General features: G+C 37.5%; 2 protein-coding genes and 1 pseudogene across 2 annotated transcripts; 1 reads left to right on the top strand and 2 right to left on the bottom strand.

Annotated features, from left to right (window-relative positions):
* Positions 1-14267: 14267 nt before the first annotated feature.
* Positions 14268-16855, bottom strand: LOC111383702. The gene is made up of 2 exons (XM_023007838.1): positions 16677-16855; positions 14268-14725 (listed from the first exon to the last, which is right to left on the bottom strand). Exon 2 carries the CDS (start codon positions 14703-14705, stop codon positions 14430-14432), a length of 276 nt encoding a protein of 91 aa, XP_022863606.1. The 5' UTR covers positions 14706-14725; positions 16677-16855; the 3' UTR covers positions 14268-14429.
* A 719-nt stretch (positions 16856-17574) lies between these two features.
* LOC111377577 lies at positions 17575-18899 on the top strand (annotated as a pseudogene).
* A 2037-nt stretch (positions 18900-20936) lies between these two features.
* On the bottom strand, positions 20937-23179 carry LOC111391366 (ammonium transporter 3 member 1-like). The gene is made up of 3 exons (XM_023016567.1): positions 22592-23179; positions 21825-22110; positions 20937-21493 (listed from the first exon to the last, which is right to left on the bottom strand). The coding sequence occupies exons 1-3, from the start codon at positions 23177-23179 to the stop codon at positions 20937-20939; spliced, it is 1431 nt and encodes a 476-aa protein (XP_022872335.1).
* Positions 23180-27614: the final 4435 nt, after the last annotated feature.

Below are 27614 nucleotides of genomic sequence, written 5' to 3'. Positions count from 1 at the left end.
AATTGTTAGCGACTACCCGCGCGAAACAATTTGGCACGCCCAGTGGGACATTGGTGTTTGGTGTTGAAGATACAAAAGGTGAAACAATATGCCTCAGAAATCTGATAAGGAAGCAAGTCAGGGAGGAGTCCAGTCTGTGATCGAGGGATATGAGGAGCAGCATAGCTCTCCACGAACAGATGGACAGAATCAGAGCAGTCATAGTCGTTACGAACCAATGACAGAGTTGAGTCCTCGAACTATGAGTGCATTACTTGGAAAACTCACACAGGATGTCGTTGAACAGGTAAATTTACGAAATATTCATAATATGGAAAGATTTACCCAGAATGGGAATGCACATTATGACAACATGGCCAAACAACTGAATACTTTGAATGAAATAATGAATAAGTTAGTAGACCAAATTTGTCAGCTAGTTGTGCCTCTTGCAAATCACTTCCAAGCTAGGACAATTGTGGGACATAATCCCCCAGTCCTAAGTCCAAATCAAGGGGTAGAACCACATTTTGGTCCCTCTACTTCAAACCAGGGGATGGTGTAATGCCAAATCAGAATAGTGGCAATGATACATCTAACTTGGGGGGTAACCTAAACGTAAGAGACAATGTCCTAAATAATGGATAGAATGCCCCACGTGTTAATGATGGAATAAATATTCAGGCCAATGGTAACAATGGCCCAAATCATGGCAACTTTGTTGCCAACCAAGGACCAAATATCAGGCATCAAGCAAATTAACCGGTCAACCAACCTGTAGGAATTCCATATGACCCCAACGTCATGTTGAGGAATCAAATTATGGAAATAGCACAGGATCAGATGGCTTTTGGGGTACGTCCTGTCATTAGGCCGACTTACACAAAGTCATATCCTGATTGGGTAGACCAAGTATATCCATGACCTAGAGGGTATAAAGTGCCAGAATTCTCACTATTTACCGGTTTAGGAGAGGTGTCTACTCTAGAATATATAGGGCAATTCACACTGCAAAGTGGTGACGTAACTGATTACCATAAAATGAGGATGTTCCCTAGTTCATTAACAGGAGTAGCTTTCTCTTAGTTCATCAATTTGCCAGCGAACTCTGTTCAAACATGCCAACAATTGGAGCAATTGTTCCACGCTCAGTTTTATAAGACTGAGTCCGAAATTACTTTGGCCGATTTGACGAATCTACGTCAAATGCCAAACGAATGGTCAGAAGGTTTCCTTCAAAGGTTCAAGACAGCAAGAAGTAAATGTTTTGTACTTTTGCCCAAAAAAAGAGTTTGTTAAAATCGCTCAAGGTTGTCTAAACTTTGATTTGAAAAAGAAGTTCCAAGACAAGGAATTTCCTGATCTTTTTCAATTGAGCGCGAACGTGATTAGGTATGAACGATTAATAAGAGAAGAAGAGTAAATGAAAAATTCTAGCAAGGGGACTTATTATAGAGACCCAAATTTTGGTGTTCATACCATTAATGACGAGTATTGCGATCAAATCGAAATGTGTTTGGCAGAATTAATCAAAGGAGACGCGTATACTTGTCCTATAATGGCTAAGCCTAGACCGTCGGGCAAGGATGAGCCTATAAAAGATGAAAACAAAAAGGCTAGAACGTTCTCGTTCGATGTAACCAATGATGACCTTATATTTGATAAACTATATAAGGATAAATAGATAAAGTTGAGTGATAAACATAAATTGCCAAGCCCTGAACAAGTTAAGGGTAAAAAATATTGTAAGTGGCATAATGCATGGTCATATTTGACTAATAACTGTTTGGTTTTTGGCCATATGTTACAGGATGCTATTGAATCAGGATGAATTACGTTCGAGGATAAGAGGAAGATGGCAGTGGATGAAAACCCTTTTCCACAGCCACTTGGGGTGAACATGGTGACGACTGGTTTCAAAAACAAGTTGCCAAAATTCAAGTTAGTTATAGATGACGGGAAAGAGGACCCTGGACCACATTCCAGTGTCTTTGAATGTATCAAAGGGAAAGAGCCTGAAAAGGATGAAGACGTCCTGTGTGCAAGATGTAAAAGAGAAGTGAGTGGGAACACAAAGAAACCAGGGATATGACAGCATCATCATCGCCCTAGTTTTTTCCCAAACGCTCAGTCTGGTAGAGGGCGAGGTACATCATTCTATAAGGGACCGCCTTTTGAGAGGCAGTTCAGGCCAGTAAATAATGGGAGAACATTCAGGCCGCAGTCTCGCCAACCAAATGTTTGACATTCGTTCCAATATAATGCAGGAAGGGCGATACCCTTCAACGAGATGACTAGAACCCAACAAAGGTGTTTTCAACGGAACTATGGACGGATGATGAGGCAACAACAGGGAATGTCACGTCCTAAAGCGTCTAGACTACTCGAGGTAGCCAATTAAAATGTTTTCAAAGACAGTGAAGAGACTGGTACAGGTAAATAGATGAAAGAATTGCCAGAGACTTCTTCTGGGAGATCGAAGTTTGAGCGAGATAGAAAAGATGGAGAAGATCCAGATCGGCCCCTTACTATTCAGTTCGGTACGTTACCTCTTGTCGTGGCTAATAACTATTTACTAGCCAATGAGTTCAAGAATAAGGAGAAAGAAGAAGGAGAAGAAGAAGAGAGGGAGGATAACGAAAAAAAAGCATGTGTGTTGGAATATGAAGAAGGCCAGACTTCTAGAGGGGCTTATGATGATGAAGGAGATGATGGTATGACGGACATCAAGAAGAAATTGATCTGGAAACTCTGTTGAAGCAACTACATCGAGAGGGGGTTCGTGAAGTGGACTTGTTGGGGGAACCGTCTGGGCATTCTTTCGATTATTACGTGCTGTACGGGACACCCAAAAGGAAAAAGAGAGTTCCTCACTCTGAAAAGTATGGATCACCTCCAAGAATAATGCCTCCTCCCACAGGTTGGGTAACCGAAGAAGAAGCATTAGAAAATAGTAAAAAGGAAATTCAGGAGACGGAAGTTCAGTGCGACATACTACACGTTGACTTATCACAAAAGGATAACTCGACAGAGGATAAGCAGGAAGTGGAAATAGATGCTGCCGAAAAGGTTATTTTTAAGCGACCAGCCATAAAGTTGACTAAACACTTGAGGCCATTGTACGTTAAAGCTTTAGTTAATGACATACCTCTAGCAAAAGTGCTTGTCGATAATGGAGCAACTATAAACACCATTCCATCTAGGATGATGAGGAAATTTGTGAAGACAGAAAATGATATGATCCCAACAGAAGTCATCCTTACAAGTTTCAATGGAGAAGCAACTTCAGCTAAAGGGGTTATGCCATTGGACATAATTATAAGGACAACTACTAGGACCACAGTCTTCTTTGTAATAGATGGTCCTACTAGTTACAATGTGTTATTAGGAAGAGATTGGATACACTGAAGCCGCTGTATACCCTCATCGCTCTATCAATGCCTGATTTTTTGGAATGACACGGGCGAAGCAGAAGTGGTGCAGGCCGATCATAGACCTTTTGTCGCAGAAGCAAACTCAGTGGAAAGGTTCATGTACGAGGGAAATTATGGACCTGTCAGAGTAGTCCAAGATGGAGAAGAAACTCAAATTGTCGCGCAGAGTGAAGAGCCATTTTCGGTGGATACACTTACTGAAATGTTCAATCAGATGAGGCCAAACATAGTGGCCTTAGAAGAGCCAGTAGTTGGCAAAAGAGTAATTAAGGAGTTTTAAATGAGTTGTAAGCAACAAAGGCAAATGGCCGATATTCAGGCCTTCAAAGCCAAATTAATGGCTTTCAATAAAGAATGTAAGGACAAGACGAAAGAAGAAGCAGCCTTGAAAGCATTGAGAGACAAATTGACAGTGTTCTAGTTGGAACAAAGTATTGACCGAGAAGTCAACAAGGTGGATTGTTTAGAAGAAGAGGCGTCTATAAGGGAATTAGACGATGAAGTAATGACGATCACCAAGCCTGGATACGCTCAAGCACAGGACCCTCTGATTAAAGTGAATATTTGCAATGAAGGAGAAGATTGCCCAATATTCATCAGCCAAATGCTCGATCAAGAGGTTAGTGATAAATTAATCGCTTTATTAAAGGAATATAAGGATTGTTTTGCTTAGGAATATGAACATATGCCTGATTTAGATAGAGATTTGGTGGAACATAGATTACCAACCAAGCCAAATTTTAAACCTCATAGGCAACCTCCTAGGCGTTTTGCTCCTAATGTACTCCCTGAGATTAAGAAAGAGATAGAGCGATTATTAAAAGCAGGCTTTATTAGAACAGCCAGGTATGTCGAATGGTTGTCCAATATCGTGTCAGTACTAAAAAAGAATGGTAAATTAAGGGTGTGCATAGATTTTAGGAATTTAAACATAGCCACACCCAAAGATGAATATCCAATGCCCACGGTAGACTCTTTAGTAGACTCAACTGCCGAACACGTAATGTATTCCTTCATAGATGGGTATTCAGGATACAATCAAATTTATATAGTTGAGGAAGATATACACAAAACTGCCTTTAGATGCCCTGGGTCTCTAGGATGTTTTGAATGGGCAGTTATGTCTTTCCGCCTGAAAAATGCAAGAGCAACTTATCAAAGGACAATGAACCTGATTTTTCATGATATGATAGGCAAGTTTGTTGAGGTGTATGTAGATGATATAGTGGTCAAATCCATTAAAGAAGAAGACCATTTTGAACAATTGAGATATTCATTTGAGCGAATGAAGTAATATAAACTAAAATTGAATCCCTTGAAATGTGCATTTGGTATTAATGCAGGAAACTTCCTTGATTTCTTAGTACACAAAAGGGGGATTGAACTTGATAAAAATAAAGCGAAGGTCATTTTAGAGGCCAAACCACCTACCAACAAAAAAGAATTGCAAAGGTTTCTAGGCCAAGTAAACTTTTTAAGACGCTTTATTTCTAACTGTGCAGGGCGAACTAAAACTTTTTCATCGCTTTTAAAGTTAAAAAATCAGGACGAATTCGTCTGAAAAGAAGAGCATCAAAATGCTTTTGAAAGCCTAAAGACATATTTATCAGGTCCACGAGTGTTGGTGTCATCAATCCAAGGACGGTCAATGAAAGTGTATTTATCGGCTGAAAAAGAATCAATAGCTGGAATGGTCGCGCAAGAAGACCAATTTGGTGAAGAAATGGCGATTTACTACTTGAGTAGACGGTTAACAAAATGTGAATTTAATTATTCTGCCATTGAAAAATTATGTCTTGCATTGTATTTCACATGTACAAAATTAAGGGCTTATTTACGGCCCGTAACCGTTTATTTGATTTCCAGAGTAAATTTGGTTAAGTATATGTTCTCTCGCCCTATTTTGCACCAAAGGGTAGGCCTTTGGACATTAGCATTATCGGAACTCGAAATACAATACATATCCCAAAAGACAATCAAAAATCAGGCTTTGGCTAACTTTCTGGCCGATCATCCATGCCTTGACATGCCTGAAGAAATTGATTTAGAAATCAATTCATTCGAATTAAAACCTTGGGTTTTATATTTCAATGAGTCAAAAATCTCTAAAGGTGCAGGAGTAGGAATAGCATTGATAAATCTTTTAGGGATTTGTTACAAGTTCGCATTCACTTTGGATAGGATGTACACCAACAATTAAGCCGAATATGAAGCCTTAATCATGGGCCTAGAATTAATGATAGTTATGGGGGTAAAGAATGTGATCGTTAGAGGCGATTCTCAATTGGTAATTCACCAATTGATTGGTGATTTTAAATGTCAAAGTGATTCCATTATAAGTCAATATGAAATCGCCCAAGAGTTGTTGGAAGAATTCGACCAAGTAGAGCTTCAATGCGTTAATAGTATATATAATGACATGGCAAATGAGTTGACCCAGATAGCCTCAGGGTACTCAAAGCTTTTAAATTGAAAGTCTACTTATGAGTATGGAACAATATTGCCCGTGGTCCAAAGAAGGGCGAGAACGATTGAAATTCATTGCATACAAGATGGAGATGCAATAGCTTGGAGGGCAGAGATTAAAAGGTTCCTTAAAGAACCTAATAAAGGAAATAGTAAAAAAATGAAGTTGCGTTTGCTAAACTATACACTGATAGATGAAGAGTTGTTTAAGAAACGCTCTGATGGTATATTACTAAAATGTGTAAGTTTGCAAGAAGCCAGGACGATCATGACTGAAGTGCATGAAGGGATATGTGGAGCTCATCAAGTTGGCCAAAGAATGAGAAGGTTGATTATTAGGAACGGATATTTTTGGCCCAAGATGGGAGAATCATGTGTTCAATATGCGAAGAGTTGTCGAATATGCCAAAAGCATGGTCCAATACAAAGGGCACCAGCAAGAGAAATGACACCCATTATCAAACCCTGGCCGTTCAAGGGTTGGGTGATAGACCTGATAGGAAAGATTTATCTCCCATCGTCCAAACAACATCCCTTTATTATAGTTGCAACTGATTTTTCACTAAGTGGGTAGAAGCGATACCTTTAAAGAAGATCACCCAAAAGAGTGTCATAGAATTTATCCGTGATCATATTATTTATAGATTTGGAATTTCACAAATTTTGATTCTAGATCACGAAACTTCTTTAAATGGAGATCAAGTGAATAAATTCTTGAGTGAGTTTGGAGTTAAATTAGTAAACTCAACACCATATTACGCTCAATCCAACGGACAAGTAGAATCTTCTAATAAAACTCTAAAAAATATCATAAGAAAAATGATAGATGAAAATGTCAGAAATTGGCACGAATGTCTAAACAAGGCCTTATGGGCTTATAGGACGTCGCCTCGGTCAAGTACCAAAATTACTCCTTTCCAACTTACTTATGGATAGGAGGTCGTTTTGCCTATAGAAATCAACGTGCAATCGATCAGAGTGTGTTTGCAACATAAGTTAAGTGATGATGAATATACCGAATCACTAGTTCAAAACTTATTGGAGTTGGACGAATTAAAGTTGGACGTCCTAGATAGATTGCAAGTTCAAAAACGAAGGATGGCTAAGTTTTATAATAAAAAAGTTATAGCCAAGTCATTCAGCCTGGGCTAATTAGTTTGAAAAACAATACTCCCTTTGGATAGCAAGGATCCAAAGTATGGCAAGTGGTCGCCCAATTGGGAAGGACCATATAAAGTAAATAGTGTGTTGCCTAATGGAGCCTATCATTTGGAAGATTTAGATGGCACGAAGCACATGAGATTCATTAATGGCAAATATTTAAAAAATATATTCCTTCCTTATGGGAAAGTGAACAAATAAAAGCGTAATCAAATCGCGTTGAACGATCGTAGATAAAAAAGGGTCAGAGCGAAATACGTTCAAATAAATTCCTTTATTCATTACAAAGTTGCAATACTAAATGCTCTATAAGCTACAATTGAGAGCAAACTAATCTCTCGATCGATTGCCAAGTAAAAGGGTGAACTGACCTTGATTGCCATCCTGATCGCACTGCTGCAAAGGCAAGCAGAGAGGCCGAGAAGCACTCTCAGCAAGCAAAAGGGAAGAAAAGCACCCTCACATTGCCTACCTAATCGCATTGCTGCAATAACGGGCAAGGAGACTGAGAAACACTCTCAGCAAGCAAGGTGGCTTGCAGGCATCCTCAAAAATTGTCTTCCATCATTGAACTCCTTGTAAAGAATATGGAGACGATGAGAAAAACTTTGCTGGCCAAAGAATATTTCCTATATCTCCCATACCAAAAGTGACATCAAAATAGATAGCAAGACGGGCGGATAAAATGGTCCATTTCTATGGAAGACGAAAATTTTGGATCAATCGTTGAAATGCCAAATGATGGCAGTAAATTAGTTTTTGAAGAAAAGAATGGAAATGAAAATAAAAAGTGCGAAATATGCGTGCATTTATAGGGACGTGAAGGTGAAGAGACGGAATATGAACGGCCACGTTCGTGCCTAATAATTGGAATCAAGTGGCCCAAAGTCTTGGGAAAAGAGATAGAAATACCAAGAGAAGATGTACATGGATCTTAGTATAAAGCAATTAAATGCTTGGAGGATTGACGATTAACGACAAACGTCAATAAATACACAAGAAGACAAATTAGTAGTTCATTAATGACAATGGCTGCTGTTACATTCAAAATTGGCAATGGCTATCAGTATGAGGTTACAAGAGGAAAGTTAATACGAAGTTACAGAAAGAAAAGTTAAGGCATTAGATGTCTTAATTAAAATTCGCCCCAGACCGAACGAATTCTTTTCCTAAATCTCCCCCAATCCTCGCTCTGCTGAGAAGAAGTGACATTCAATTCAGCTACAAAATCATCATCAATCTCCAGCTTCTTGTACTGCTCGACCAAAGACTTGGTTCGCTCAATTCCTTGGGAAGCATTACGCTTTTTAGCAGCCATTCTCGCCTTGCAGTCATCCATCCTTGCTTGAAGCTCCTTCATCTGTGCAGCCAAACTGGTCATCAAAGAGTCTTCAATCATAACTTCGGAAGAGATTTCTTTCAATTTGTCCTCAGCTTTGTTGATCTCCAGAAGCAAAGACTCTCTTTCAGATGCAGCGCAAAGATATTAAGTACTCTTGGCCTTCCGTTCAACATTTTTGGCCAGCAAAGAGAGGATGTCAGAGTGGACAACTTTCAACGTCGCTTTAAAATCAGCAGAAATATTGAGCAACGGAAGTGTCAGTGCTTGCGCCAACTTCGCACTCAAATGCTCAAGCTTATCCTCATGTTTGGCAGCACTAGCCTGACCGATGTCCATGTCCATAAAAGATACATACTCAAATATCGACTGCTTGAGAAACTTCATAGCTTCCTCTGAAGAAGCAGAAGGACGACCGGTTGAAGTAGGGCGAGACGTCTTGACTTGCCCCCAAGAAGTGAACAAGTTTTGGATGGAACGCACAATCTCATCAGCATCCTGCAAAGAAAAATGCCAACATTGAAGGTTTTCACTACAATAAACAAAGTGAAAATAAAAGTGAAGCAAAAGGTTACCTCATCAGCAATCTTGGGAGGTGGCATATCGCCAGTTGGCCCCACCACTTGTGGAGACTTTCCCTTGTCTGGGCGAGAAGACTCTGCCACAATGGGCAGACCCATGGGAGCCTCTGCATGATTAAAGAAAAAACAAATCAGAAACCAATAGCACAAGCAAAAGTAAAACATCAAAAAATGTATTACCTTCTGGTTCGACGTTTGGAGGGTCGGCGCCCTGGAAAGAAGGTGGCTCGTCCATTGGTTGTGATGAAGGTTCCGGGACTAAAGGTTTCTCTTTAAGCGTAGTCCCTTCATCAGCTGGTTTGGACGAAGCAGCTCTAGCAGAGGATGATGGAGCAGGAGCTGCCAACACCAAAGCCTTCAAAGGAGAGGCTGAATTTTTCTGAGAAATTCAAGAAAACCATTAGTACATAGAAAGGTATGCTTGTGAGTAAACAGAATTCAATTACCCTTCTCCTGAATATGAGAGGAGTGTCATCATCATCATCATCATCCTCCAAAATGGGAGATGCTGAAACTGGCCGTTTGCGGCTTGGGGCACTCTTAGTTGCATAGGTTTGGCAAGTAGAGAAGAAAAGGGACGAACAGATTGTTTAGCACGAGCAGGGGAGGAAGGATTCCTAATGGACACAGGGGTGACCAAAATAGGAGAAGCGGAAGGAATGTTTGGCTGATCCAGTGAATGGAAAGCACGATTGGTATCAGTTGCAAACAATCTGCGCTTCACTGATGACCAGAGTTGTTCAAAAAGGGGATGAACGGCACGGCTAGGATTGAAAGGGGCTAATGAAAAGTTACTCGTCAAAAGAATATTGCGAGCATCTATAGCTTGTGCCTCTGCCTTATTAATGGTGTGAAAGCGGTCTATCAAATTTTTTGAATAACAAGGGGGAACAGGCCAAGTTTGGCCAAAACCAAGTTGGTGAGCAAAAAATTGGGGAGCAGATATTTCAACCCCAGCTTTGGCATTGGTTCCAGTTAAAATATCATGGAACAACTCCCTCCCAGTCAAAAACTGAACCCAAACGAGCAGAGAGGCGCTCGTACTGTCCAGGGTGGATGGAGGTTGTACATAATCTGGAGTTAAATGAGCAGGAAAGGGAAAGAAGGAAGGAATTGAATTTAAAGTATAAAAGAATGAAAAAATGTCCCTTCTGGACATATTTACAGGGCTAAATGGGTCAATGGCTAGCCCATAGCAGCTAGCAGAACGAAGGGACATGGATAGAGTACCAAGTGATGGAAAATAGGCTCTCAACCACAGTTGAGTGAACCAAAAAGGCCTACTGCCAGTGGGAGATGCACCATTCTTCAATTGAAATTGAAGAGAAGCCATGCCTCTATAGAGGGCAGCTAAAAAGAAGGAACACAAATTCAAAGGCCTACCACGCGCCAATTCGTGCGCTATGGGTAAATAGCTCATAGAAGGCTTCATACTGGGCATACACAGAATATATTTACAAAGCCAAATCTGAAGAAAGGCCACACGCTCAGAGTGGGAAGGCTTAGCGTTTGAGTGATTATAACAGCCTTGCAGGCTTGAATAGGACTCGGTGAGTTTTTTGTCAAATTTTGGGACAACACCGGAAATCAAAATACCAAGAAAAATGGTGTCGCCCAAAGTTGGAAGATTTATCAGGGCCCCAATATCCCTTAAAGTAATAGACATGGGACCAAGAGGGAAAATAAAAGTATTATATTCAGAAGACAAAAAACTTAAAGTAATAGGAAAAAGTGCTGGGTCAAAAATTGGGAGTTGAAGAGAGATTTCTAATAAATCAGAAATCATAACATGATCAAAAATTGCCTTGGTAGGACCATGGCCCACAAGGCGAGCATGCCATCTACGGAAAACAATATCAGATTTAGGCCAAGTGCGAATACTTTTTTCGCGAATCGGCCTCAGCGGCAAAGAGTTCAGGAATGGAGGGCCTTGAGTACAAACAAGGGAACAGCTGGCCCATCGCCACTTGTTCGACGACTTCGGCATTGTTACATGAAGGACCCAGATAGAACTCATTAAGTTCGGCATTGACTGGTGCAAGGAAGTTCGGATTTACATATGGCTGAGTGAGGATTTTCTGGAAATCTTCGAAGCTAAAAGAGTCGTCAGATTAGGTTTGTGGAGCAGCCATTGCGAACGAAATACAGTTTTGTTAAAGTTTGCTTGAGAAACGTAGCAGAGAAGCAAGAAGATGAACAGTGGTGGTATTGCGATAAAGAAGCGTGAAATAATGAGGCGTGATTTAGTGGTACAACGAAATGGCGTGTCTTTGGGGTTTATAAGGGTTTGTGGCGTCGCACTTTTTCAAGCTATGGAAGGAAATAATGATTAAAATTCTTGGGAATTTCAAATGTTGTTGGGAAACACAAATTAAATATGGCAAAAATTAATAATTGGTATTAATTCTACCATATTGGAGGGTAATTGTTGACACACTAAAAGTGCAGCCCAAATCGAATAGCCCAAGGAATGAAACCCAATTGGGGAATTTCCAAATCAAATAGCCCAAAGAATGAAGCCTAACTGGGCAATTCAGGATAAAGGTCCAGATAGGGTTATTAATGAATGCAGTGGAAGCCCACGAACACGGTAACATCATCGTCCAAGCTTGCAAGACGCCTAAGATCTAAGCGAATGAAGTGCCTTACAGTCGCCTAGAGCTATGACCCTGTTCTTGCCCAAACTTTCGAATTGTCCAGGATCTTAGCAAACATAAGATGTTATGGTTATCCAGAAGTGCAGTTATTGAAGCAGTTATTGAGTAACCTTATCACGTTCTACGATTCAAAGAATTCAGTTGAAGATGGTTGAACGACAAAGAGTAGTGTCAGCAGTTAGAGACGACAGTTCCACGACAAGTTAGCCATCATAAAAAAAGTGGGTAGTTATAAAGCAATCAAGCAGTTTCTAAGCGGTTGATTACGAAGAAATCATCAAGGGAATATAAAAGGAAAAAAAGACATAGAGCAAAGGACCACGAATCAAACACTCTTAAACAGAAAATATGTAATTTCAATTTCTTAGTTTAGACTCAAATATTTCTTTTTAGTACTCGTGTGCTTGCGCCCCTTTGAGGCATTCTGTTTAGTTCCAATTGTAAAGTCATCGCCAATAAAACACCCCTTTTTGGGACTTTGTCTCAAGAGGTTTGTTCCTTACACAATCGTCTGATCCCTTTTTAATTGTTAGCGATTACCCGCGCGAAACAGTATCATCAAATTTTTTTTGCACCGTGTTGGGTTGTGTTTCCAAATTAGTATGAATGGATCGAATGCTTGTTGGTTTGATTTATCCTCACTCGATCCGTGAACAACTTGACCTCATTTTGAGACAGTTCATGAAACAAGTCTAACTTACATTTTTTTCCAAGAGTCAGCTCGTTTGGACTCGTGGGGATAGTTTAAACAATCAGCTCATTTTCCCCACTTATTATATCAAATTCCTAAGTTTATTTATTTTTAAAAAGACGAGTCGACTTGTCGATGATTCCATTCTACTTGACTCGTTTTGACTCTTGAATGGACTCGATTTGTGAGGCCCATAATTGAAAGGGCCCAATTGATCCTAAAATTTGGACAAGAGCCGAGCTCGAATATCTACGGGTCCAATCAATTCGGTTTGGTCATTGCCACTCTTACAGGGGGCAATGTCATCAAATTCAGGAGTCCGTTAAACTTCATACACCAAATGCCTATGATTGAAGAAATAAAAATGAGTGGCAAATTCCATTATAAAAAAAAGCCCAAATTTGAACTGAACCCTAGTCAAGGCTCTGTTTGGAGAAAGACAATTACTTATAATTACACACTCAATCGACTCTTTTGCAATCAGCTTACAGTTATTGGGTGAGATTCAGCCTTAGTTTGTTACCCATTATTTCCAAAATACATCTCTCTTATTTCAATCAAATATTTTTTAATAAAATAATATTACATGCAAATCCAAAATATTTCTTTATTTTTTAACCATACGTTTTTCAACAAAATACTATTTAAAAATATATTTTGAGCAAAAAATAAAGCTCAAACATGCGCTTAATCTATTGTGGAAAGTAAGAGTACTTATACGGTTATACCACTCACTTGTGCTCTAATTGCACATTGTGTTCAAACCGATCTCTCCACACTTGCCTTCTCTCTATAATCGTGTGCTTGGGTTTCTTCGTTCACTGTGTGAGTACTCTTGGTGAGTGTTTAGAAGACTTGAGTAGAACTTCTGGTTCTTTTTGTGGTCCCATTAATGTAGTAGTACGTGATGAAGATTTGAGTCTAATTTTTCAAAGCGTACTATGTATCACTTCGAACCCTAATAATTGCGGATATACCTTTGGCGCTGATATTTTGATTTTCAAATTTGTATTTTAATTTTGCGACATCAATTGAAGTTCATGGTGTAAAAGTGGTATCAAAGCCTTGGCGGCAATATAGTGTTCATGTTCTTCGTCTAAACATTTAGGAATTCCACTTGTGTTGTCTAGAACCTAAACGTTCTTCCCCATCAGAGACAAGCCAATGGCTCAATTCTTGTGTCTTGTTGATCATATCAAAAGAACGGCCAATCGTATGCATTCTATATTTTGTACAATAATTTGAAATTTCTGTATAATTTAATTCTACATTTAAAATTATTACATTCTATATGTAATTCTAATGCAATAAATCTATGTTTAAAAATATTAAATTTAAATATACTGATATAATTTATGTACATGTGGGAAAATTATGATCCACTTCGGCTTTATATAAATACAATTCAATAAGAATTCAAGTTAAGAATAAAAAGGATAATACACATAATGTATAAAATAATAAAAACATTCATAATACTTTACCCGATTTAAAAACTATATGACATAGAAACAGTGTACGCATCTTAAAGATATATATGACTATTTGTTTTACTTTTATGTGTAAGATAGTCATAATCTTTTTCTGCATACTCGTATCAAAATATTAAAATATAAAATAAAACAAAACATTTCTCCTAAAACATTAATCTCAAGACTCCTACCTTATTTTCTGATTTTATGTTAAGGATACAATCCTTGTTTTTGAAGGACAAAAAGAGCTAAAATCAAATTGTAGACTGTTTTTATCATCAATCAGACTTGCTAGATATAAACTTAAACATTTTGATCCACAGAGTCATCTACTCTCAATAACATTTATCGATGCCATATTTGAGATCGACTACACACAACTATATTCTTAATTAAGGTTGACGTGAAAATTATTATTTTTTGTTTCCCATCTACAACATACTGAGAAGAATTCCTTCATAACCCATTCCTAAGTTTATCTAATTAATTATAAGCAATTGGGTAAACTTATATAGCAAAAAGAACACTAATGAAGTTCCATGCTAATAAGGAGAAACAATTAAATCCAAGGTAAATTTTAATACTCCCAACAGAAAATTATTGAAACATGTGCTGCGAATTAGATTTGTACCTACTATGACAGAACATTTTATTGTCCATTCTTCGATTTCTTCATTGGAGGCTTTGCAGATATTTCACTGTCGTCTTCTGAAGAGACCTCTTCGGGTTCATCAGGAACTTCAGTTGGAATATTATGTTTCGTTATGAAGTCCTTCAGTATGCCCATGCTCTGCTCCTTCACTGAAACCAATTGCTCAGAAAGAACCCCATTGTTTGCCTGAACAAAGAATCTTTCTGATCCTAGGTGAATGGTGGCTCTAACACATGGATAGGCAGCTACAGCATCTGTAAGCTGAGCTTCCATGATGCAAATTTTTGCCGCACCTGCATCATGGACTTCTTTATTCATATCATATTCATATTTAAACTTCACTTAGCTTGACTAATATCAAATCACACACTAGCAGTTAGTAGTAGCACTCAATTCACCCAGTCCCATATGACCTGTGCAACCTGGCTTTATAAACGCATAGGAAGCAATAGTATGCTCCCAAACCTAACATTGTTTAGATAAATATTGTGGAAATACACTAGGGAAAAAAAATTTGGTAGGGATGATGGGGGAAAATTAAGTTTGTTGGAAACTACTTGATGTCTCCTAGCCTAAGCAAGTTTTTGCCTTCTTCAAAAATGAAAAGTTTTGGTTACATTTAATGTCATTGAAAATTTATGAATTTGGTGGACCAAAGTCACATTTAGAATGTAAAGTCCTTTAATTTGAGTGAAAATAGTAGAGGCTCCCAACCCATCGTAATAAGCTGGTCTCCAACTGTTGTAGTTTGTGGTAATTGGTCCACAGTAGGTGGTTGCTGTCAATTTAACCGTTAAAAGTAGAGTTGTACCTTTATTTTAAATCAAAATAGAAAAATATACAATGATAAAAGAAGAAAGAAGAAAAAAACACCTATTTTCTTTGTCCCACCCATCCGCAGCCATGCCCACTGGGCAAGAAATGTGGAACCAGGAACCAGGGAATCAAATCTGAAGGATGAAACAAAGGAGGAGGGGAAGCAGCTAGCTGCCAGTGGGAAGGGAAGAGCTGCAGATGATAGACAGGCAGGAGTGAATTGCAGGGAAGAGCTGCAGAGGATACATGTTTGCATCTTCTCTCTCTTCCCCCCCCCCGGTGTTTCTCATGTTTTTAAATGAGAAGCTGAAGGCTGTCCAGCAATAAATGGTGGTACAGCTCGAAAGAATATAATTAGAAAAGAAGAATAAAAGATCAGGCAAGAGAAACAGCTTATGAATCTCTCTGAGGCAGACTATATAACCTTAGAAACATGCCAAAGCCTTCTAAGCATCTCTCTTAGGATAAAATTAATGTAGTCTCACAGTTAAAGATGCAAAATTACAGGAAAAATTATCTTCTACTAACAAAGGGGGTGAATCGGTCATTATTCAACAGTTTTCGACTAAACCGAGGTTCATCACTGACCAACGAAAGATTCCATATTTAAAACACTTCAAACTAAATGTCGAGTTTCCTCCTTCTATGGGAGAATAATACATAACACCAGCAATGAAAGTCTAGAGAAAAAGAAACTACAACCATTAAAGATGAAATTATTTTAAGCTCTAAAATGGGCTCCTTAACGTTTCCTAATGTAGCAATTTTTCTTTTCATCAGTATTTATTTCATCAATGATCCATGGTTTAATAGAAATATATTTCTACAATTAAACTTCGTTTTTGTGATACCTTTATTCTTCACCCAACTTGTCTACTAATGGTCACATGTTCACAACTAAGCCATCTATCCCTCAAACATTTTGTTACCTGCACCGCAAAGCAATGTATTGGACCCCAGAAGTGTACAAGTATTAATCATGAAATATCCCATAAACGACTCTGCATGATAGCACCTTTGAAGTAAGCAATAGTTCCCATTCTCTACAGGATGCAAATTGGTCAAGAAGACAGTGTCGTGATGTTTAGAATAAAAACCAACATAGCTCGTACAGAAGAAGTAAAATGGATGGAGAGGTCAGGGATAAGATTACACACTGTTCTCGGTCCTTTCTATATGATTATTCATAAATTTTACTAATATGCAGAAGAACATTAATCCTAAACCCAGAAATTCAGTTCTCAGAACAGTAAAATTAAAATCACCGAACCAAGAAAAAAATTTTAAAAATTGGACAACTAATTCTCCACAAGTCCTAATTTTGGATTCTATAAATTCCCAAAAGCAAAGGCACGAAATAACGCAATTCAATATGGGTGATTATTTAGCAGCACAAAAAAAAATTGAAAGACGAATACAAAGAACAACCTGGTGATACAGAGTTTCCAATACTGTGGACGATTGCAGCGTCCAAATTGGTCGCCCCCTTCGTTTTCTCTTCACCCCGTGTTCTTTGCAGTTTTTTTGGGTTAACGGTAGGGGCAAATCCAATTATCCAAAACCCTTGTGGCTGTTTGTCGCCCTTATTTTCATAAATTATATTTTCACCCACCAAATTCTAATAATACTAATTTGGACCATCAAATATTTTCAATTTATAAAGGAACTACAGTTAAACCTCGATAAAGTAATACTCTCGGGACCAAAAAAAATATTCATTTAGCGAGATTATTTATTTATCGATAAATGAATAAATTATTCATTTATCGATAAATAAATATTTATTATTTTAGAGAGAGCTTTTCAATATAAAATATGTACATTGTATGTGGTAAAAAAAATCAAAAGACACTAATCAAAATATTATTTGAATCTAGAGAAACTCAAAAGTTTTAATGAAACTTAATGTCACTAAAAACTAAGTTCACGTACATAACAAATGAAAATGTTTAGTCTTTACCTATAAAAGCTAGATGTTTGGAAGACATATTCCAAGCAAATACAATATTTTGTTTCCCTTCCAATATCTTCTCATCATTTGAAAGGAGTAAAAAAATCAACTTTAATGATTAAAATGAGGAGTGCAATATGTGAGCATAAGAAAGAGAATCCAACTATTAGCCAAAAAGATATGCAAGCATGGGTGCAACAAAAGTTTGATTTGACTATTAGTCAATCAACAATATCGAACACTCTCAAAAGGACGTAGGAATATTTGTCAAATGAGATGAAAAATAGCGATGTTAAAAGGCACAAATCGACAAAATACCCTGATTTAGAGAAAGTTTTGTATGAGTGGTTTCTTCAAAGGTAAGATAAAGTAAACATGTCTGGAGAAATTATCCAAGGAAAAGCAAAAGAGCTTTTGCAAAAAATATATGGTGAAACTAATCCAGAATTCAGCTTTTCTAGTGGATGATTAGAATGTTTCAAGGCAAGATATGGAATCAAATCTTACCGACATTTTGGTGAAAGTGGTTCAGTTATCATGTAGAACATTGAAAATGCTTTACCTGGAATACGATTAAAACTAGACCAGTTTCAGTTGAAGGATATTTACAATATGGATGAAACTAGATTATTTTACCGATTGGAAGCTGATCATTCACTTGCTACCAAGCAGCTTGAAGGACGCAAAAAAGATAAGGAGAGAATTACTGTAGTTGTTTGTTACAATGGTGATGGATCTGACAAAGTACCACTTTGGATTATTGGTAAGTATGCAAATCCTAAATGCTTTAAAAATGTGAACATGATCGATCCAACAAGAAAGCTTGGATGACTTGCTTGCTTTTTTAAAATTTTGTTGGTTGGCTTGATAAGAGAATGAATGACAGGAAGGTTCTTTTAATAGTAGACAATTGCCCAACTCATCCAAAGGTAGTTGAAGGCTTGAGAAATATAGAGTTATTTTTCTTACCTCCTAACACAACGTCTAAGATTCAACCATGTGATGCTGGGATTATTCGAGCATTCAAAGCTCATTATCGTCGTCGTTTTTATTCTAGCATCTTGCAAGGCCTTGAGGTTGAAGCACCAAATCCTGAAAAAATTAATATTTTGAATGCTATTAATTTTGCTAACATGGCTTGGAATTTCGATGTGAAAATAACAACAATTGCAAATTGTTTTCGGCATTGCAAGATTCGGTCAGAAGAAAACAATATTCCCGAACCAGAAGTTGGTGAATTAGATAAATGTATCCAAGGATTAAATGATGTCATCTCTAATTTACACTATAGAAATGTGATGGATGTTGAACATCTTTTGAACAATCATAGCGAGAATGATGCAGTTATGGAATCACCTACAGTCGAAAAAATTATTCAATCGGTAATGAACAGTAATGATGATGAGAATGATCATGAACCAGATGATAGTAGCGTTATCCCAAATGTGTCGTCAAAAGAGACATTTCAAGCAATAGTCACCTTAAGCAACTACTTACTACAATACGAGCAAAATATTCCGAAAGTTGTGTATGCTCTACAAAAAGTTAAGGATGAGGTTCATTTTGGTTTAGATGGGAAGAAAAAAAATCAAATATATATATATATATATATATATATATATTATTCTCAATGAAATCCAGTAATTATTACTTTATATTTTTATTGGGTTCTTAAGGATTCAATTTTTTTTATTACTTAATGCATTTAGCGAGGTTATTACTTTAGTCCATTGGCCCAATTCGGGATCGAAAGAAATTATTATATAATCGAGGTTATTACTTTATCGAACATTACTTTATCAAAGTTTAACTGAGCCAATGAAAAGTGGTTTTGTTTTCATGATAACTTTCAATTTTTTCATTTTTGGAAAATTGCTAGTCTAATTCTATTGGAATTGAGCCAATGAAATGTAATCCCTACAATTAAGCAATGTAAAAAATAAAATGAAAGTATAATGGCGCCAATATTAAATACAGTTTAAATTTAGATCATGTTCGAGCCATGTTTTAAAAGTTCATTTTCATATAAAATTCAAAATGGTTTCCTACTTTTTAATCACACATTTGTTGAAAAAATCACTATTAGAAAATGTATTTTTCCAAAATATTACACTCAAATAAACCCTTAATAAAAATGAAATGAAATGGGATGGAGAGGGCACGTTCTCCATATGCTCGATTCCACAGCCGAGCGGGGAAATACCCATCGCATTTGAAGTGTGGCTGGATCAAAAAATTTGCCATCCTTAAATTTTAATTAAACATGAATACTATTTGTCATGGCTTGTTTTGTTAGAATAAATCTACTTAATTCAAAAAAATTTAATGATGATTTTCTCTTAAATATTTTTTTGAGATTTTACGCACCAACATATTTGGTATTGTTTATAATTGGTCGAATCATTTTTTATTCATACATTTTGTGAAATTCACGAGTACCATTCCTTATTTATCACTTATTTCCATTGAAATTTGTTGACCCTGTTTTTGCATTGGAAACATCAATAACAGATGTCGGATCCACTTGTGTCCACGCAAGCAAATTTCGGCACATGCTGATTAAAGATACAATTAGAGACTCACAGCGATAATGGACGTGGGAAATGCTCTACGATACAAAACAAAAACGTTCAAGCACCGATAATATGATCAGATTGATCTTAAACGAAATAATCCACTATAGACAATTTCATAGAAAAATATAAGGGCCTGTTTGAAAGCAATTTTTTCCTCCAAAAAATTGATTTTTTGACCGTTATTTCACTATTTCAGCCGTCATATTTGACTTCTTTTCTCATAGGTGGACCCTACTTTTTTCATAACGGTCAAAAAACTAATTCTCAAAATCACTTCCAAACAAACTTTAAGGAATTACAAAGGTCCAACATGTATAGTAGTGGACTCGTGGTTTTATATATGATTAGTTTGCATGTATTTTTTTCTTCCTTCTAAATGTTATAAAGAGATGCTATTATAGAGCTTAAGCCGACATGGTGGCCGTTGGATCAAAATCACGTGACTCCATCTCATTAGTTGAAGTCTCGCGTCACTTTGCTATACATTGAATGCATTGACAAGGGGCTGGTTGCCCTACACTCTAAACTGAAATTTTGACACTTATTAATACAAACATTACATCAATCGTTCTTATAGATACTCTTCAGATCTGCTTTAAATGTCACAAGCACTTCCACTTAAGGAGAGAGCTTCGGACCAACAGTGGTCCAGCCAGAAGAGAAAATGCTTCGACAAGTGACTTTGGATGGATATAGTGCTTCCACAAAAAGGTAGCTTATTCCCTTTCTTTATTTTGACCTTGTCAACCGTAAGATGTATGTGCCTCCACATGGCCTCCAGTGAAGACTTTAATACGAGGCATAACAAAACTGATTATAATCAACTCCAAAATATGCTGAAATATCTTCCATAAATTCTAAGTTCCTAAGCTTGTATAAGTTTGTCAATCTTTTCGATTTCTTGCTGGCCGTGAATCCTCTTTCTTTTAAGATTCATGCATGTTTGTTTTTAAAGTTCAAGGATGTTCGTATATTTATTTCATTTATAAAATTAATTATCTTTCCAATTCATAAATTTCCCATTTACTTACATAGTTCCTAGATTGGGGCCAAGTTCTTTTAACACAAACATACACAAACGCGACTTTTATGCTTTCTCTACAGAGAAAAGTACGCACATTAATTCCTCACATTACCGTGCTTATTATGCAGTACTGTATATTACACCATTTGCAATTCACTAGCATTCTTGGACATGATCGACGGGTATTCATCAACATCATAAATTGAATTACTCTTGGCATTCTCAAATCTATCCCCATCGATCCACAAAGCATATGCTTCTTCTCCATGCACAGCATCATCACCAATTCTCAATTCCTCTTCATTTAACCTAAGTGGTACTATCAACTTTATGAACAAACAAATCAAGCTTGTGGTAACTATATTAAGACACACTATGAAAACAATCCCTATAAGTTGAATCCCCATTTGTTTAAGCCCAGCTGAAGTTCTACCAGTTTGGAGACCATAAGCTAGCCCAATATACTTTTCCCAATCTGGTACCTGGAAAAACAATCTGCAGAGTTTAGGCATTGCGAAAAAGCCGGTGAGAATTCCGCCTAAACTTCCGGCTATGGCGTGGCTGTGGAAAACCGCAAAAGTGTCGTCCACTTGTTTAAGAATATTGAACTTGCTGTGGAGTATCATCATTGTGTACCAAGGCAGGCTCCCAGAGATTAAACCCATCAAAATGGCTGCCCAGCACTGAACAACTCCTGAATCAAATAAATTTTCTGAATATGTTAGTCGCGCGCATGGAATTTAGCCCTGTCTGGGAGTGCTTTTTATCCAATTTGTAGCAAAATTTTTACCGTTATATAGTATATGTCAGTCTCTTATCAGCTGCAATTGTTGACTGAACCAAGCAGAATGACCTATGTGTCCTTTAATATTTAATTCATTCTTCTTAAGGGCATTTTTGGTAATTTATTTCTAAGGTAATCAATAATTGCAGCAGCAACGGTCGAAAATTTGTTAAAAATGGAATAAAAATCGCTCCCAGATAGGAGCTTAGTGACCATTTTTATTATACGGTTCTTTCTATACCTGCACCTGGGGTGATGCAAACTAAACCAGTTATCATGCCCTGCACAGCTCCAATTACAGAAGGCTTGCCAAAAACAACGGTGTCAAGCAGCAACCAAGTTAGGAGGCTAGTAGCAGCACACACGTGTGTGTTGAGGGCTGCCAAGGACGCAACGGTGCTGGCGGCGTACTGTGCTCCACCGTTGAACCCCGTCCACCCCATCCACAGCAAGCCGGCACCCGCCAGCATCATAAGTACGTTGTTCGGCGGGAATCTTTCTCTGTCCTTGTCAATTCTCGGTCCCACCTATATATATGAATTCATGCAGGTCCAATTATATTTCTTTTATGTATACTTGCATCATCTTAATTCATGATTTTACGTTATGATCAAGCAATGATCAACTTGTTGTCATTTCGAGTTTTGTGAATTGAAGACAAGCTTTTGCTACACTAGAGTCTGATAATATTGGACAAGATAATAAAAAAATCAAACCTTCAAAAGTGATGGGTGGGTAGGAGTTATCTTACCTACCGCTGACGTGGGCCTACAATTTCTGACAATTCAACATTGAATTGTTAAAACTTGTAGGTTGGACCATTGACGTGACAAGACATGTTCTACGTTAAATTGTTAAAAATTGTAAGCTTAAGTGTCATGTCCATTATGAGTAAAAGCTCATTTCTAATCAAACCTTATCAAGTGGATGTATATAGTAATAGTACATGTCTAATCTAGTCGAGTACCACGTATCTATAAACGAAAATATTAGAGGTTACTAAATTACCCAATAAGCAGCAGTGAATCCAGCTACACCAGAGGAGAGATGAATAACAAATCCTCCAGCAAAATCAATGACTCCAAGCTTTGCCAACCAGCCATTCGGGCACCAAATGCTAAAAGCGCCAATTGTATACGAAAAAGTATGCCAAAGAGGAACAAAAATCATCCATGCAACAAAATTCATTCTCCCTAAAAGTGCACCCCCGATCAAAATAGGAGTAATTGCAGCAAATACAAACTGAAACAACACCATTGTTGCTGTTGGAAAGTAACCCAGAAAGGCCTGTCCAAGAAGATACTTCTGGTCTAAAGCCACCGCAGGTTTTCCCCAAAAATCGACTAGTCGTTCTCCGAATGACATGCGAAAACCCCACCCGACCCAACAGATTAGAACGACTGCAAATGCGTAGAAAGCCATTAATGCTGAATTGATTGCCCATTTCTTCTTCACCATGCCGCCGTAGATGATAACCAGTCCCGGTATGCTCTGTAGCCCGACTAGTGTGGCCGCTGTGAGTTGCCATGCGTTGTCGCCTTTGTTCATCCACTTGGGATTGGCCTCATCCGGAAGTATATTTGGAGGAAGCTCCATTAATTGATTATACACGATTTGGTGGTGAAATTAATATGAAGAAATTATGATATATGTATACATGTAAAAGATTAGTTAAGGTGCACGCAAATGGCTTTTGCAGCTCCTTGTCTCTGCGAGCATTGGCATCAATGGCCGGCATAGACTTGCTTATTTATCTTTGAATGCAAACTCCCCCATTAATAATAATTTAAAAGTTCTTGAAAATGGGAAATAATGAAATTATAAAAAGTAAGTGTCTAACTCAAAGTTGATTTTTTGCTTTTAAAATAATTTTTACTTTTTCTTAGACTTGGAGAAGCCAAACAATTGATAAAATTTACAAATCACATATAAATGATCAAACTTCATTTTTAATAGTACGTTCTAATGGATTCACGTGTACCATTCACCACTCATTTTCATATATTTATAATTTAAAATTAATTTTGTAATCGCATATTAAATCCTTCTACCTTTCTTTGATATTTGAATGGTGCTGTATAATATAAGTAGAAGTTAAATTTCATGAGAGAATTGATATTGTTCAAATTGTCAATCTATCTTTAAAAATCCAAAAAGTTGATATCATCTTGTTTATTTATATATCTTGAGTGCATGTTCGATATGTAATTATAAGTTGTGAAGGTCATACTAAACATGCAATTATCAAATTATAATCCAACTTAATTAATAAAGAATTCTTTTATGAAAATAGTTCAATAAGGAATTCTTATATGGATATAATACAACTGAGAACAAATCTCAGAATTAATAAAGATATAAAAGAAATTAAAGTGAAAAATAAAATTATATTGCTATAGTTTTCTATCAATTTATTTTGTATTGAACTTGATATGACTACTAGATTAAATAATTTATAGTGATGAGATCAAATATTCAAGAATTAATCAAATTTAACCATAACCCTGACCGACAAACTTCCTCTCAAGAAGAATCCAATATATCCTTTAAACTGTTTAACAAAATTGATTCTTTAATTCTTAACTTTCATAAGGATGAAATTACAATATTATCCTCCACATTACCAACAAAGTAAATAAGACTAAAATTAACATCCAAAAGATCATGCATTACAATGATTTGGAAGAAGGCCGGCTGGCCGGTAGTACCTTTGAAACATTCTTGATTTGTCTTCTATGCTTCAAACCTTAACTTCAGTGCGTTAACAAAAATCAACTTATATGCTTCTCTTAAATCACATTGTAAAAACATATCGATTTTGATGTGCTTTGTGATATAATCTGCGAAATTGTTATCCGTAAATCGTTGTTTAAAACTACTACAATGACGATTTTTTCTTTTAAAATTATATTTTAATATTTTTTAGAATAATTTTCACAATTTCTAACTTACTATCAATCATGAATATTAATTAAAAAATGTCATTTTGTTTAAATTTTTACAATGACTGTTGACCTCGAGAATTGGACCCTCCACGTCGTTAACGAATAACTACTCCACGTAATCCTCTCTGTGCACAACAATGCACAGTCAGAAGCACACGGTCGGAATCAAAGGTGGCGGCGGCGGCTGCATACATTCCGACGGTCAAATCAGCGTTGGGTGATCGGAACAGTGCTCACGTTATGCAAGAGAGTGGGTAAGATAATATATATATTTCTTAGTACGGAGAGCTAAGTTATAAGAGTTTCATTGACTGTCTCTTGTCAAATCTTGGGTATTTATAGATGTAGAGCACCATTGGATGTGGGACACGTGTATGCATCTGACGGTGTGAGGCATCTGCTCATATGCGTCAATCAGCCGCGTCTAGTGTGGGCAGGCAATTAGTTAGGTTAAGTTGACATAAAGTCAATATGTCATATCAACTAAACCTATGGAGACGTCACATCAAGATCCGGACAGATATCTTTCTGACAGTGGCGACGGAGGGATCTGTTAAGGGAGTACCTCGGATCCTTCAACATTTCGACGTTGAGGGACACTTCGGTTGCTTCATTGGATCTACTCTTCACCTTGTAACGCGTCATGAGGTCGTCAAGAATCGGTATCACTTCGGAACTATTTCGGATGGACATGTGGCGCTTCGGAGAGTGGGGTGAATGTTGTGTCCAAGTGGTTGAGTACCAAAGTGTCTTAGTTAGGGGCGTAACAGTGGTCCCCCCAAGTTCGGACATGAATATTCATGTCATGGGTGGACTAGTTTTCCTAACTGTGTATGCCGGCCTTAGAGTAAGTACTGTGGATTCTGATGAGATGCTGGTGTGAAAGAGTAAAGTGTTTAGGTGTGCCGAACACTTGTTGGTTGAGGCGAAGTGATAACCGAGGTGATGTGGGTAGGTCGTCCTGAGGTGGTGACCCACAGAGGACTCCGCGTCAGTAGCGCTGAAGCTTGTAAAGTTGTGTGAAGAGCTCATCTGCCAATTGTGCGCCGACCCACATGGGACGACGCATTGGAAGATGGCTAACGCCTTGTAAAGCTGAGGAGTTGTTCAACCGAGGCGGTGACCCATAGGGGACTCCGCATCAGTGGTGTCAAAGCTTTTGAAGCTGGGTGAAGAGCTCATCTGCTACTAGTGCGCTGATCCACAGGGGACGACGTGTTGGGAGATGGCTAAGGCATTGTGAAGCTGAGGAAATGTGTGATCGAGTCGGTGACCCACAGGGGACTCTGTATTAGTGGCGCCGAAGCTTTTGAAGCTGGGTGAAGAGCTCATCTGCCACTTGTGAGCTAACCCACAGGGGATGATGCGTTGGGAGATGACTAAGGCATTGTGAAGCTGAGGAAACGTGCGACTGAGGTGGTGACCCACAGGGGATGATGCGTTGGGAGATGACTAAGGCATTGTGAAGCTGAGGAAACGTGCGACCGAGGTGGTGACCCACAGGGGACTCCGTGTCAGTGGCACCGAGGCTTGTAAAGCTGAGGAGTGTATTCATCTGAGGCAAATTGAGACGGATTATCTCAGATTTGAAGTGTCTTATTATGACATTAATCGATGTGACAGCTGTCGCCTATTTTCAAGGCGACAGTTGGATGTGATTCCTGTTCCCAGAAAAAGAGCTAATGCAGCTACTTATTGCTGACGGCTATTGTTTGTTCGAGGTGACGCGTTTTATGCGTGTGTTCGCGAAATAATTCTTTTGATTTAAAACTATCGCAAGTGTACGGTTCGTAACAAGTAATAAAGTGGATTTTTAAAAGTCTGAATATCGTCCCTCAGAGATTGAGTAGTTCAATTCTATATAATCTAACCTTAACCAAATCTAATTGAGTGATAATATGGTCTAAATGCAAAAAGCCCTAATTTCAATTAAAAACCCTAATTTCTCAATTAGAAACCCTAATTTCGAAATTTCTTTAATTAAATGACTCAAACACTCAAGTAAATGAAATTATGCAAATTCAATTGCTAATTTATGGAAATGAATCAAACTAAAGTCACTAGGATCACGAATCCTCAATTGAAGTTATAAAAACTCTAATTTCATAAAATTAATGACCCGATGGAAATTTGTCAATTCAATGTTCCTAATTCTATCCAATATATTCTCTCGATATATATTAAACCTATTCTTACACACCACCAGCCTATATCTCTATGGATGATGCAACTATACAAGAATGCATGTGGTTTTGTGAACAATTAAAGAATTGTATAAAGCATAGGGGTATATCTCTATCCCCTATCGGACCCTATGTTGATTTACACCTTATCAAACCTATTCCACTTCTCTCGAATGTAAGAAACAAGTCATCAACACTCACACAATCATTAGCCACTAATTGTGGAAGAAAATTAATGCATATATACCAATCAAATTATTCAAACGAGTCTTTATATTAAATTCATGAAATATGGAATTAAAACAACAAACAATGGTTCATCGATCACCTAGTAATTGAAAACCTAGCCTAGAAGATTCATGATTACAGAAAAACGAAATTAATAAATAGAAAGAATAGCATCCGTATGAAAATTCTTGAAATCTTGAATAAAACCTTGAAAACCAGCTTGAATTCTTGTGAAATCGGCTTCAAGTTCGTGTTCCCTATCTCCAAAAGTTATATTTTTCTTCTCCCTTGACGTTCTGCCCTATTTTTGATGAATTTTGGCTTTTATATCATATACTCACGGAGCCCCGAAAGAGTTTCAATTAAAAACGGAAGTTCAGATTTTTCTTCGAATGTTAAAGCCATGCGGCCGCATGGCTCCAATTTTCTACTCAACAAAATCCCTGCCTCCTCATGTGTGGCCGCATGGTATAGTTACATGCGGCCGCAAGGTTGTAACTTTACAACCTTGCTATTTTGGTCCCTGAACTCCGTTTTCTCTTTTCTTGATCTATTTTCTTTCTTTCCTTTGTTCCATTATCAAATATTGACTCCTAATTGATGTTTGGGTCAATTAATTCCTTGATCACTTGCTCGGCTCATCTTTTGATTAATTGCAATTTAGTCCTTCATTTT

This window comes from Olea europaea, chromosome 3, assembly GCF_002742605.1.
Source record: "Olea europaea var. sylvestris chromosome 3, O_europaea_v1, whole genome shotgun sequence".
NCBI classification, from domain to species: Eukaryota; Viridiplantae; Streptophyta; class Magnoliopsida; order Lamiales; family Oleaceae; genus Olea; species Olea europaea.
This window is presented reverse-complemented; position numbering and strand designations above follow the sequence as displayed.